Source organism: Impatiens glandulifera, chromosome 1, assembly GCF_907164915.1.
Source record: "Impatiens glandulifera chromosome 1, dImpGla2.1, whole genome shotgun sequence".
NCBI lineage: Eukaryota > Viridiplantae > Streptophyta > Magnoliopsida > Ericales > Balsaminaceae > Impatiens > Impatiens glandulifera.
Window position 1 is genome coordinate 14,345,132 of NC_061862.1, and position 12,912 is coordinate 14,358,043.

At 33.3% G+C, this 12,912-nt stretch overlaps 2 protein-coding genes across 2 annotated transcripts; one reads left to right on the forward strand and one right to left on the reverse strand.

Annotated features, from left to right (window-relative positions):
* The first annotated feature begins 1,415 nt into the window (after positions 1-1,415).
* On the forward strand, positions 1,416-4,110 carry LOC124920800 (probable magnesium transporter NIPA2). Its single transcript, XM_047461363.1, has 8 exons — positions 1,416-1,895; positions 2,514-2,570; positions 2,675-2,765; positions 2,848-3,008; positions 3,081-3,205; positions 3,306-3,443; positions 3,554-3,646; positions 3,740-4,110. The coding sequence occupies exons 1-8, from the start codon at positions 1,763-1,765 to the stop codon at positions 3,941-3,943; spliced, it is 1,002 nt and encodes a 333-aa protein (XP_047317319.1). The 5' UTR covers positions 1,416-1,762; the 3' UTR covers positions 3,944-4,110.
* A 585-nt stretch (positions 4,111-4,695) lies between these two features.
* On the reverse strand, positions 4,696-10,114 carry LOC124920068 (eEF1A lysine and N-terminal methyltransferase). The gene is made up of 16 exons (XM_047460470.1): positions 9,669-10,114; positions 9,463-9,564; positions 9,281-9,347; positions 8,918-9,108; positions 8,296-8,556; positions 7,563-7,646; positions 7,445-7,489; positions 7,291-7,352; positions 6,777-6,825; positions 6,145-6,412; positions 5,909-6,030; positions 5,733-5,813; positions 5,580-5,654; positions 5,345-5,478; positions 5,114-5,264; positions 4,696-5,025 (listed from the first exon to the last, which is right to left on the reverse strand). Exons 1-16 carry the CDS (start codon positions 10,062-10,064, stop codon positions 4,825-4,827), a joined length of 2,289 nt encoding a protein of 762 aa, XP_047316426.1. The 5' UTR covers positions 10,065-10,114; the 3' UTR covers positions 4,696-4,824.
* Between the last annotated feature and the right edge of the window lie 2,798 nt (positions 10,115-12,912).

Here is a 12,912-nt window from a genome sequence, read left to right on the forward strand (position 1 = left end):
AAATAAATTGAATGCTATTAAATGTATTTGAATGCTTAATAAATAAGTTTAAAAAAAAAATAAACTGAGTCAAACTATCACTAATTATACTAACAAATCACATTTGTGAAATATTTGCATAACAGTGAATCTGACAAAATAATAATAATAAATTAATCATGAAGTAGAATTATATTGTTACATGCATCTTCAAAGCTACTTTCAATGTTTTAAAGCACTTTTTCACATTAATTATGACAATATAATATATGTAAAATAATGAAATAGGTCAAATTAATAACCATAGGTTGAATAAATGAAATATGGCTAGATAAAATAGATATAGTAAAAAAATTAACAAAACGATAAAATTATATTGTTCATATTTAATGTTAGAAGAGTGGATAAGAATGACAAAAAAAAATTATGGAAATTAAATAAAATAATTTAGTTCACTTTATATATTTGTCTAAACTATTTTGTTCATAAAAACAAACCATTCAATTTGGACATGTTCATAATTAGTATTTTTCTTAATGCACATTGTGGAAATCTGGTTAATTAAATTAAATAAAAAGATATACTAGATATAGCATGCTTGATTTTCTAATAAAAAAAAATGTTTAATATCAAATGTATATTTACCATGAGGTATTATTAACTAGGTTCAATAATAATACTAATTATTATGTTATTTTTTTAAAAAAAAATCAACAATTATATAATGTATGCTGCATATTCATTAGGGATTTCTTCTATAATGACATATTTTTGAAATTCATTATGAATTTGATTATTTATTTATTTATGAATAAAGTATATAATTAAATATAATTTGTCATTTAAGAATTTTCACTAACAAGGTTACTAGAATCTTGGACACTAACTTTTACAAAATAAAAAATAATTATTATATTTTAAAACAAAGTATAAGTACTTTTTATATAAACAATTAGAATACTCAAACAATTAATATGATATTTTATTCATTTTTATTTTTATTTAAATTTTAAAAAATAAAAAATATAATCAAAGTTTAATGACTAGTTTTTGACTAAATTAAGAGGGGTGAATGAATTTGTTTTTGACTATTAGTGGTGATAAATTTTTTTTTAAACTTTTCGTTTCACTTTTATTTTGTAGTGCGATTAATTTCCCGAATGAATTATATAGTTCCGCAAACACATCTATGGGAGAACATGACGCCTTGACGGGACTTGGGAGTGGTGATAAGTTGATAAAAATAAATAAATAAAAGGGTTAAAAGTATAAATATAATAAAAAATAAAAAAATAATTTTGACTTTATAAAATTCAACGTTATTAAAATAAAAAAATGAAGGAATATACCTAGCGCGCGATTCGGAGGACTCTTTTTAAATCCTTTGATAAAACGCAATATGTAACGGACCGTCGTACACTACCACCACTACTGTTTTCGTCATAAAAATCTCGTCTTTTTCTTGATTTCTTTCAATCTTCTCTACTCCATTGAAGAGGGATCGAACCCTAAAGCCAAAGGGTGAAGCCAAAAAGGAAAAAAAGCTGAAAAAACAAGATCATTTTTGGGTCCAAGAGGAAGAGAACATTTGGGGGAAAACGAGTCCTTATTCCTCCCATTGGATCGATTTCTTTGCTTTTGTTTGTCCACTTGTTAATCCCAAGTATTCTTACTTGTGATAATATCGAGAAACAGAGAAAGTGAACTATTAAAGCTGTTTAGGGTTCTTCTTGTCTTTGTGTCGTTTCTTTCTCTTTCCCATTTATCATTAGCTAAAGATTGAATGATGGGAGGAATGTCTGCGGACAACGTCCATGGACTCATTCTAGCTCTTTCATCCAGTGTGTTTATTGGGTCGAGTTTCATTATCAAGAAGAAGGGTCTCAAGAAAGCTGGCTTAACTGGAACCAGAGCAGGTTTATTCTCTTTTCTTTTCATTATCATCTTCATCTTTGTATCCATCCATGATCTATCCTTCTTGCTGCTTTCTACAAATGGGTATTCTTTTGGTTTGTTTGTTTGTTTGATTGTTGTGGGGTTTGTGAAATGAACTTCATTTTTCATGATGATCTTATAAGTTAACTTAGTTTAGTTTTGGACTGGAAGAGGTCGAGGAAAATAAGAGATAGGTTGTAATAATGTTGTCCTTTTCTTTTATTTGGGGACTTTGTTCTCTTCCTTTTTGTCTCAATACGAAAAGGACAGAAGTTATTGAAATGATTATCAAGATTTCATTTGGAAACCCATTTCAGTCTGATATCTCATCCAAACTTGAATCCTATTTGAAAATAGGTTGTATCGGAAATGAGATTGTCCTAATTTCATGATATGATTTTCGATATCCAATAAGCTACAACTTTCATACCAAATGTATCTATATCTGTATTCAGAAATTTGGGGTTTTCTGCAAGATTTGAATCCAGATTCAACTAGAAAAGTGTTTCCAAGTCAAGCCTTAGTAGGAGAATGATATAAGGCTTAATTTTTTATGTGAATAAATCTTCAGCGATAGTATAAATTGTGAATTTTGTTAGGTTCTGGAGGGTACTCATATTTGTTGGAACCTTGGTGGTGGGCTGGCATGATAACTAGTAAGTATTCATTACCAAATGAAAATTTATCCTAGTTTTTGTGACATTAACATTTGAGTTTTAATGAAATTTGTGGTATTAAAATTAGATGAGTTATTTTGCAGTGATAGTTGGGGAAATAGCTAACTTTGCTGCATATGCTTTTGCTCCTGCAATTCTAGTAACCCCATTGGGAGCTCTAAGCATTATCTTTAGGTAAAAAAGAAAAGAAGAAGGATTTTATCGGAAAAAAATGAATTATTTTTGTAAGGGTTGTTGATGCTTCTTGCTTACACAGTGCAGTGCTGGCCCATCTCATTTTGGACGAGAAACTCCACATCTTTGGTATTGTCGGTTGTGCTCTTTGCTTAGTGGGTTCAACCACTATAGTCTTACACGCTCCACAAGAGAGAATAATTGAATCTGTTAAGGAAGTGTGGAACCTCGCCACTGAACCAGGTGATGACCGAGCTTAAGGATAATACTAGTGTTCATTGTCTAGAATTAAGGTTTGGCTGCTATTTTTGACAGGTTTCTTGGTTTATGCTGCGGTGGTTTTGGTTCTTGTTGTGGTCTTAGTTGTTTTTGCACCACGTTATGGGACGAAGCATATGACTGTGTACATTGGAATATGTTCACTTACTGGATCACTTACGGTTGGGTTACATTTACACCTGAGCCTTTTTATTTTTGCCAAAATTTAAATTTTGAAATAGTAGTTATAAATATTCTTGTAATTTGTTTGGTGTGAGACAGGTTATGTGTGCGAAAGCAGTGGGAATAGCTTTAAAGTTGTCTTTTTCGGGGTCTAATCAATTCGTATACTTTCAGACATGGTTTTTCAGTGTTGTTGTGATAATTTGTTGTGTTTTGCAAATAAACTATTTGAACAAGGTAAGTATATAATCTAATTGAATTGAATAGAATAGAATAGTATGGATGTTGTTTCTTCTTCCATTTGATTAATTAATTAAGCTTGGTTGTTTATTGTTGTATGCATGCAGGCCTTGGACACATTCAAAACAGCCGTTGTTTCTCCTTTCTATTATGTGATGTTCACTACTTTAACTATTTTAGCCAGCGTCATTATGTTCAAGGTGATGGTTCGACTTCAGTCCACCTTTCCTTTCTACTACAAACTTTGTTTTTTTAAAATGTGTGGTCCTGTCTGTTGTTGGTTGTTGTTTCAGGATTGGGACTCGCAAAATGCTTCACAGATAGTGACAGAACTTTGTGGTTTTGTTACGATTTTGTCGGGGACTTTTCTTCTTCACCGAACAATGGACATGGGAGAAGGAGGAGGAGGTAGCAGCGAGAGGGCAGGTGAAACGCCGGTTTTCGTGTCCACTACCCCGAACCTTAGCCCTCAACATCCCAGGCATTCAGATTTGTAGAACTTTCTATTTCATGTGTCTAGTCTAGCTAGATTTTGGCAATTTTCATATTTACAGAAATGAATATCCAGCAACAAAAAAAAAAAGAGTTTGAAAATGTCAATCAGAACACAGAAGATTATTTGAAGAAGTATATAGAAAAATGTTTGACAAGTTCATTTTAATCCTCTCAATTTAAAGCAATTTTAATTTTTGCTTACAAAATACAATTTTCACATTAAAAAAGAAGTGTTGCAGATACATGCAAGTAAATGAAAACAAAATGAAAATGAAACCAACTTGAGCTTGTTTGTTGTTGGGTTATATGGGATTTTTATTAGGTTCTTGAAAAATATTTTATTTAATAAAGAAATAAATTGTTTGAGTTTTTAATTAATAAAATGTTATTTTGTATTTAAAATTTGAATTAGAAATAATATTTCGATTGATAGAGGCATCTACATGTTAATTAAAAATAATCCAAGTATTAATAATTTTATATACATTGGGAACTTTCCTGTGAAATTTGACCTTTCTTGCTGTCTATTAAGATAAAAAGTCAACACATCTTTTTACCTGAATTTTAAAAATTATTTTACAGAATAAAATGCACATTTAAATAATAATTTCATAAAAGATCAAAATAGAGATTAAGAAAAAATAATTTTTGGGAGAAATGAATTTCATTTAAAATCCACATCTCCAAACAGTTTCATTTTTAATGTTGATTACATTTGTAATTATACATCTGATTGATACTCCAAGATCACCCATAACAGAATGAAATAAATTTCAATAGTACAAAAAGAACACATTTGTAGCAAAACAAAGCAAACTAACGTATAGAATTGCACAAATTTTCCGAATCCCAAACCGCACCGTTGGTATAGGGATCACCTTTTTTAATGAAGGCGCTTGATCTTCTGTGCAGCTTCGATAATGGTTTGACTGATTTCCTCGTTTTCAATATTCAAGAGTTCCTGCATACGGGCCGAGGCTTTCTCCAAGCGATCCTCCGTGACATCCTCTTCCTCTGAGTTTATAGCAAATAGAACTTCATTCACGTCTTCGTCTAGCTGAATGCAGAATAAGTGCTTGAAAATCTGACAAAAACACATAAATCATCGTCAGAAAAAAATTGAAAAATACAGTTAAGAGACTTTTGACAAAAAATATGAAATGATCTCTCACCTTAGTCATCCTCGACACAACCATCTCTTTCATGGACGGCGACCTTGAAACCAAGTTGATCACGAGGAGACCTTGCTCAGAAAGAGATCTTTTAGCAGCTAATAAGAAAGATTCCTCCACAAAATCAGCCGCTGGGCAAGTCATTCCAGTACTGTACAGACAACATTAAAACATAATCATTAATCCCCATTGTGTACTTGCGCAAAACAAAGTGTGTTGGCATTTGTTTACCTTAAATCTGCAGAGTCGACATCCACAATAAGTATATCCGTCTTATTGTTTTCATTTGAAGAGTCTTTTCCTTCTTCACCTTTTCCGGAATTTGCCAATTCCCTAACAAACTCGATACCATCTGTAATATGTACCTACCATGCAAATATACACAATTAATATTTAGCCAAAGGGGTCTTGTCTTAGCACAGCCTTATAGCAGAAACTGTTATTGAAAGTTCTTTTGATAAATCACCTTAAGTTTTGCATCTTCTTTGAATTGGAAGAAGCCTTTTGCAACATCATAAACCACAATATCCAGCTCTACAACCTATTCATAACATGAAAATGAAAATATATCAACCTTAACTTCTAATCTTGATGTCATGAATAATAAACTTTATGTTACCTCTATGTGCAAGCAGGGCAATGTTTTATGTAGGAACATAGGAAGCAGGCCAGCTCCAAGCCCAATTACAATGGCTTTAACCTGACAAGGCCCAATTACAATTACAAGTTTGTTTATCAAATGACTAGTGTCCTAATGTGAAATAAATACAAATCTTAACTATACCGATTACTTACCATTCTTCCATTTGAGGCTGCACTTTCCAGCAATGGACAAATCAATGCTAAACCAGATATTATTCCAGTATGATAATCACTTGCCAAGTAGTTCAGGTCAACATTGTTATTATTGCTCCAATCTGTTTCATGAACAGGAAAGATCTCCCAAGTAAGAGAAATAATTGTGGGGCTTGGAAAGCACAAAATATTAAACCATGTTATATGGAGCTAACTTTACATAATATAATATATACCGTCAATATTTAAATCTTGATCATCATTTTGCGCTTGCCTTCCTTTTCTACCAGTTTTGGATGATGTGTTGGCTTTCTTCTCATTTAACTCGTCAAGAACCTCCGCAGAATTTTTTATTAACAAAGCTTCAGACTGCACCAGATTCTCCATTCTTTCAAAAACAAGGCGACGGAATACTAAATCTGTGGGCTCCAAGTTGTTCTTGTCACAATTCTTCGCATACAACACATCTTCAATGACAATTGTTCCAGTCAAGGGAGATTTAACCTATATATCAAAGCAACAATTAGAGTCAACTAAGGGCAATCTACTTAGCAGAAGAAAATAGAAAACAATAAAAGGTTGCAAGATGCAAATTTCACACATTGTTTTGTTGATATGTAAGTCTTGGAAACCTTGACATCACTTGGGAATATGAGAATTTCTAATAATAATGAGAAGTCAAAACAATGCATCATATTCTATTGGGGGTAAAAAGAATATGGGGTATCTTAGACTTGCATGATACACTGAAATGCATAATGAGACTGACAGATCAGGTTTCCTTTTCCCCTCTAATCAACTGGTGCAATTAAAATTTGATAATATAATGTTAATAAACCAAGAGGAATATGGAACATCATTACTGAACCTTATAAATCACTTTACGTTGCTTAATACCATCTCCTGCTCCCAAAAACCTGCATCAAAATGAATTTATCAAAGCAAAATCACGACACCGGTCATATTGCAAAATAGACGCTACTTGCAGCAGAAAATGAAGACCTTAATTAAGATAAGGTGCAATCAGTAGCAGTTCATGTTTATATCATATAAAATTAATAATAGTATTTGAACAGAACCGAGCCTCTCTGGAAAGATTGACAGCTTCACTCACCTCATGGAGTTTATTGTTCTTTATCTACCAAAGAAGAAATCATAAAACTAACTTTTCTAAATAACAAACACATGAAATTGGTCCGATAAGTCAATCATAGGAGATCCAATTTTTTTAAGCAAAGTCTACTTCCAATTACAGAAATCCACAAACAAGTCCAAAGACTAAGCTGATCTTCACAGAAAAACAGGACAACAGTGAACATGAGGATCAAGAATAAATATGAAAAACAACAACAAAAAGCATAGGAAAAATATTTGTGACTTACGGAATTTGAAAAGCATCAGCAACACCAGGTGCCAGTGGCTTTACCAGAGGAGAAAGATCGATCTGAAGAGCAGAATACTCAACACATAAAGCTCCTTTTACGGCTAAATTTGAGGGGCCTTACAACATAAAATCCAGAATGAGGGAGGAATTACCTGAATGTCTTCCATGCCTAAAGTGTGAGAGGCATCTAAAAATACCTGATTGAAGCATAACAGCAAGATTAGAGGAAATTGAGAAAAAAGGAAACAGTAAATCAGGGAGGAAAGATACCATTATAAGGCGAGCAGCTTTTGAGCTTATAACAATCATCCATTGACCTTCTTCTGAAGCAAAAAGCCACTCATGACTCCTAGACTGAAGTATAAAATGAGTTAGTATTCCAATTGAAACAAGGAACAAAACGACATGTATGAGAGATCATGAACATCCAACACTTCATAATGTCGGCTTCTTTATATCCGAAAAGTGAAAGGAAAGCTTAAAAAATCTCACTCTAGAAGTAGAAAATGAGGCACATTTGTGGCTGATTAGAAAATGTAAATGCAAATCAAAAGCAACACAAGTGTAAGAGTAGACAAGATTAAAGTCAGTTTAAACACAGTTGTATTCCTGATTATTTTCCTAGATAATGACCCGGTATTTTTGGTGAAAGGATAAAACAATTATAATGCAATTAAGAAACATCCAGAAGACGGAAAAACAAAGGAAAAAATCAATGAGAGTAAAAAATAACAAAACTCCTTTACAGTGGGCCAATGTCAACGCAGATCTCGATACCCTTCGCCAGAGAATCCTGTGATCTAGCAATGCACTGCTAAAAAACAAACGCATATAATTCCAGGATTGCAACGCAAAGCTAACTTTTGAAAAGACTGAGTTGTATACAAACAGGATAAAGTTTTGTTGCAGTGTTGTATCTTCTAAAAATAGTGAGCAAATGATTAGGGTAGCTTGTTTAGTTCAAAGTTACACGCAGACATAGATAAAGATGAAATTGACTAACCTTTGGTACAATGAATACGCCACAAACATATTCAAAAGATGGAGACGGCTCTTGAGCATCAAGGAGTACAGCTTTGTAACAGAAACAAGATTTACCAGGTTCACCCAAATTAAGCTTGATGCGTTGTCCTGGGTTAAGTTCTGCCAAGTTCCCTTTTACTCCCAATCGCAAGTCTTCAAATGCATACACTAAATCAGGGCTATTTGAATATTCTGTACGGAATTTATTCTCATTTTCAAGCACCTCAAGAAGTCCACGAGCCTAAAGACAGAAAGCCACTTCAGATCAAACTTCTAGATACTTGTATTCAATAGTCCACATACTTCAACTATTATCTCAAGTTGAATATCAAACTAACAAAGCAATTTTATCAGCTAAAAATGTGCATAGAAGCCGTCACTTAAAGAATGAAAGTATAACAAAGATGAAGTCAGATCTTCAAAACACAAAGAGCAGTTGCATAATCTGACAGGATAAATATGAATCTGAAAGTAGCTAAGACAACTAATGACTTGTTTTTAGGCAGGAATGCGGAGTAATAAGATATTAGATACCTAAACAAATTAAATGAACAACCAGAAATGCATATTCACTTGTCACCAGTTAGGAGATAATACTTTACCTGAATGACATTATGATTTAGATAAGAATCGTCAAGTCTTGATGAGATCTGAGGCAATATAGCTGATTTGTCTTTCTCAACAACCACCATAAAAGTGTACAAGTCAAATTTATTCATTGACTTCTGAGATATGGGTCGTATGGAATAAACAGTTACATTCCACCCATGACGGAACTTGAAAAAGAGAAAACCTGGTATGAAGCAAGTAATAAATGGATTAAAATTGTTGTTGAATACTAAACAAATCCAACAAAATAATATGCAAATGCAAGTACTTCTAATGGCATGCTTCTCTTTGTGCAAAATTGTAGAATACAGGCAATTAGTATTTTAAACAGAAACATGGGTCTTACAAAACCATACCTATAATATTAGGTTCAGCCAAGGTGAGACAGATAAACTTCCCCGTAGAAGTTAACACTCTTTTCACCTAGTGTTGACACGATAATCATATGAATAAAAGTTAAAAATGTCATGAACTTTTTATATGAGCAAACATATGGCCTTAGTGTGAAATAGCAATAAAAAGTAAAAACACAAGGCACCTCTGACAAATATTGACTCCCCAGCACAGTTCCCTTCCCAGGCTCCATCAGAGCATCTAATCCTCCTTTGTCAAGAACAATATCGAAAGTCTCATCTGCAAACTGGAGAAGTTAACCATTACTGACTGTCTATTCCTTGCTAAAAAATTATCAGAAACAAAAGAACTTGGAGAAGTCAATATATGTTATAGCCTTGAATCAGAAACCTGCATATCGGCCATGTCCATGACGCGCCATCGCATAATGGGACGGGAACGAACGTTTCGTCGCAGCATCTCGGTGATAGCGACCTTGGAGAAGTCAATATTTGTTATAGCCTTGAATCCGGCGTCATAGAGGTCTTCAGAAAGACGGGAATTGCCGCAACCAGGGACAAGAATTTGCAAGGAAGCTGAGGATCCGTCGTCGAGGGAAGGTAAATGAGATAGTAGAGGAGCTCGGAGCTCATGCCACTCGGCGTACCACTCGAAAGCGTCTTTGATTTTGTAGAAGTTGTCCCAGTTCTCCTTGCTCGTGAAATCTCCAAGAGTATTCAGGAGCTCTTCTCGATCTTCTTTCTCGACCGTACTCTGGAGCTTCTTTTGCTGGTTTTTCTTCCCCATTCTCTTTCTCTCTCGCTCCTTCTTACTTCAAACTGTATACCAGCAAGTAGGGTTTAGGAAGTCAGTCACTTATATATGAACGGGTTCTTTTGTTCTTTTAAATACTGTGGGGGTTTAACTGAACTGAAATATAAAATATAATTACTATTGCCATTGAAAATTTTATTAAGAAGTACGCCACTAAATCCGTCACTAATTGTAAATTAATCAATCCTTGTAAAATAGCAACAAAAACAATGACCTTTATCTATAATCGGCCGAATTTTAAAGAATTCAGACATTATTTTTTTAATCTGAGTTTCGAGATTTTGTCTTAACGATTTGAAACGTGGTTAACTTATTATATATTTTACATTTATAAATAAATAAACAAAATATAAATGTTATTAATTTAACTATTAAATTTCAGCGAATCGATGATTTTAACTGCCGATTATCTGAAATTTGATAGTCAAAACACATAAATAGTTGAAATTTAGTTAAACTTCATTTTTGTATAATTTTAACAATAAGTAACCTTAGAGAAAAAGTCTAAAATCACAATTGAACTCGGTAAAAAGACCCATTTTGACAATATAACTATTAAAAATTGTTGTTTTATAAAAACTATCTAAAAATAATAATAACAATAATAAATATAGTTATAATGGAACTATGACTCCATAATCCTTAATTTAAGAGAAATAGGATGAAATGATGACCCAACCCTGATAAAGTTTGCAAAAATGATCATTTCGGACAAAAATGTTACGCGATTATATATATTTTTTTTCACTTTCTTTTCTCTCTCTTCTCCTAAAATTTTCTTTTTTCTCGGTCTTTTATTCCTTCTCTCTAAACCCTAAGCAGCGAACTTAACGACGAACAAAACGACACTGCACAACGACTTGTACGAGGAAGACGAAGAGGCTCATCACTACTGTTGCCTCGACTCTACTGTCGGCTCGACTTTACTGTCGGCTCGACTCTACTCATCCGGATCTAGGAAATAAGTTATAAACCCCTAATTCTGGCAATATTCTATTGGGTTAAGAAATTATTATCTGAACTTGAGTTTGTGCGGGATAAATACGTGTTTTATTGTGATAGTCAAAGTGTGATTTATCTTGCTAAAAATCAACATTTCACTCTAAATTGAAGCACATTGATGTGAAATATCATTAGATATGTGATGTTCTAGATGAAAAATGTTGTTGGTTTTAGAGAAAGTGCATACAGATAATAATGGCGCTGATATGTTGACCAAAGCACTACCAAAAGACAAGTTCGAGTTTTGTTGTTCAACCGCGGGTTTGACAACAACCCTTCCATAGTTGTGATGAGAGAGTTTGTTGGGTTATTTGATTGGACTTCCAACTATGAAATAAAAATCCTAGTCTAGATGCTAAAAGTCCAAAAGTTCAGAAACTCAGAATCCTAGAAGGGCAGGGTTGTCTTATTGGAAAAAGACTCTTGAGTTGTCCTCGTTCTAATATAAAAGGCGGAGGAAGTGACCTTATCAAAACACATTTGAAAGTCATCTAGCATACACTTGCAGAGAGATAGTGATATATCTTTTTTGTTTAACTATTATCTTTATTTATTTCGTGTTTAACATTTGATTATAGTGAATCTATTTTTGGACAAAAGTCTCGTGGTTTTACTCCTTGATTTGAGAAAGTTTTCACGTTAAATTTTTGGTGTTTTGTTTCATTTATATTTCATTTTATGTTTGTTGTTTCTCTCTCTTAAATATCCAATCAAATGGAGAATAATTTATTATCACAAGTGTGGTGATTATTTCGCTTTATTTCCAATATATTCTTCAACAGGTTTAAGTTACAAGTGAAACTTCTGTGCAAACAATAGAGTCTCTCCGGCCACCACCGAGCAGACCGAAGCTGTCGATTTAGAACGAAACTCATCGACATCCATTTCTTGGAACCACCACGTGGTCGCGACACGCAAAGCGTGGAAGGCGTGATAATTTGGCGGTTGCATGTGAAATTGCGGATTGTACGCAGTTGAATTATGGTGGTTATTAGAATAACTATGATGAGTTTGGAAATGCGACTTATGTGTTTAATATGTACTAGCATGTATCCCGTGCATTTGCACGAGTAATAATATAAAAAACCGTGAAAAAAAATATTACGGTAAAAATTTTATGGGCGGGTCAACCTACAATCCGACCCAAATATTCATTTACTCTCACATATATCCAAATTAACCACATATCTCGATCCGTCAATCCGGACACTTTAAAAATTAAGCATCATTATATATAAATATATAGATTAGTTAGTTAAAAAGTTGAACTTATATTGTTAAAATGTTCTGAATTCAATAAATTTTGGGTTGAATTTAAAATATAAAGTGTTATTAACCTAGTTGGTTAAAAGGTTGTATTTGTTTTGTTAGATTCCAAGTTCGAACCATACCTATAGCATTTTTAATTTTATTTTTAATCGTTTTAAGTTTATGGGCGGGTGAACCCACAATCCGACCCATATATCCATTTACTCTCACATATATCCAAAATAACCACAGCTCTCGACCCGCCAATCCAGACACTTTAAAAATTAAGCATCATTATATATATATATAGATTATCAAATACATGGTCAAGATTTGGATGCTTGTATCTTTAACAGACTTGAAACCATTACTTTAGTTGATCCGACCTCGAAGGAGACTTGTCCGCTTATGTTGCATATTGTTTATAGTGCTGACTGGATGATGATTATTAGATCGGTAGCTTTTGGGGTTTTGGTATTTGAACCGGAATAACCTTCTTAATCAATTCTTTGGCCTCATGACATTGTAGGAGACTACATTAAGATTTGTGTCGCGACCGCGTGCCATGACC

Excerpts from the sequence above, each read along its gene's own strand:
- LOC124920068 (XM_047460470.1), bottom strand. The coding sequence starts at position 10,064 with ATGGGGAAGAAAAACCAGCAAAAGAAGCTCCAGAGTACGGTCGAGAAA. Across the intron at positions 5,814-5,908 it reads CAGCCTCAAATGGAAGAATG|GTTAAAGCCATTGTAATTGG; the intron begins GTAAGTAATCGG and ends GGGCCTTGTCAG. Across the intron at positions 5,479-5,579 it reads AAGAAGATGCAAAACTTAAG|GTACATATTACAGATGGTAT; the intron begins GTGATTTATCAA and ends TTTGCATGGTAG.
- LOC124920800 (XM_047461363.1), top strand. The coding sequence starts at position 1,763 with ATGATGGGAGGAATGTCTGCGGACAACGTCCATGGACTCATTCTAGCT. Across the intron at positions 1,896-2,513 it reads CTTAACTGGAACCAGAGCAG|GTTCTGGAGGGTACTCATAT; the intron begins GTTTATTCTCTT and ends GAATTTTGTTAG. Across the intron at positions 3,444-3,553 it reads AAATAAACTATTTGAACAAG|GCCTTGGACACATTCAAAAC; the intron begins GTAAGTATATAA and ends GTATGCATGCAG.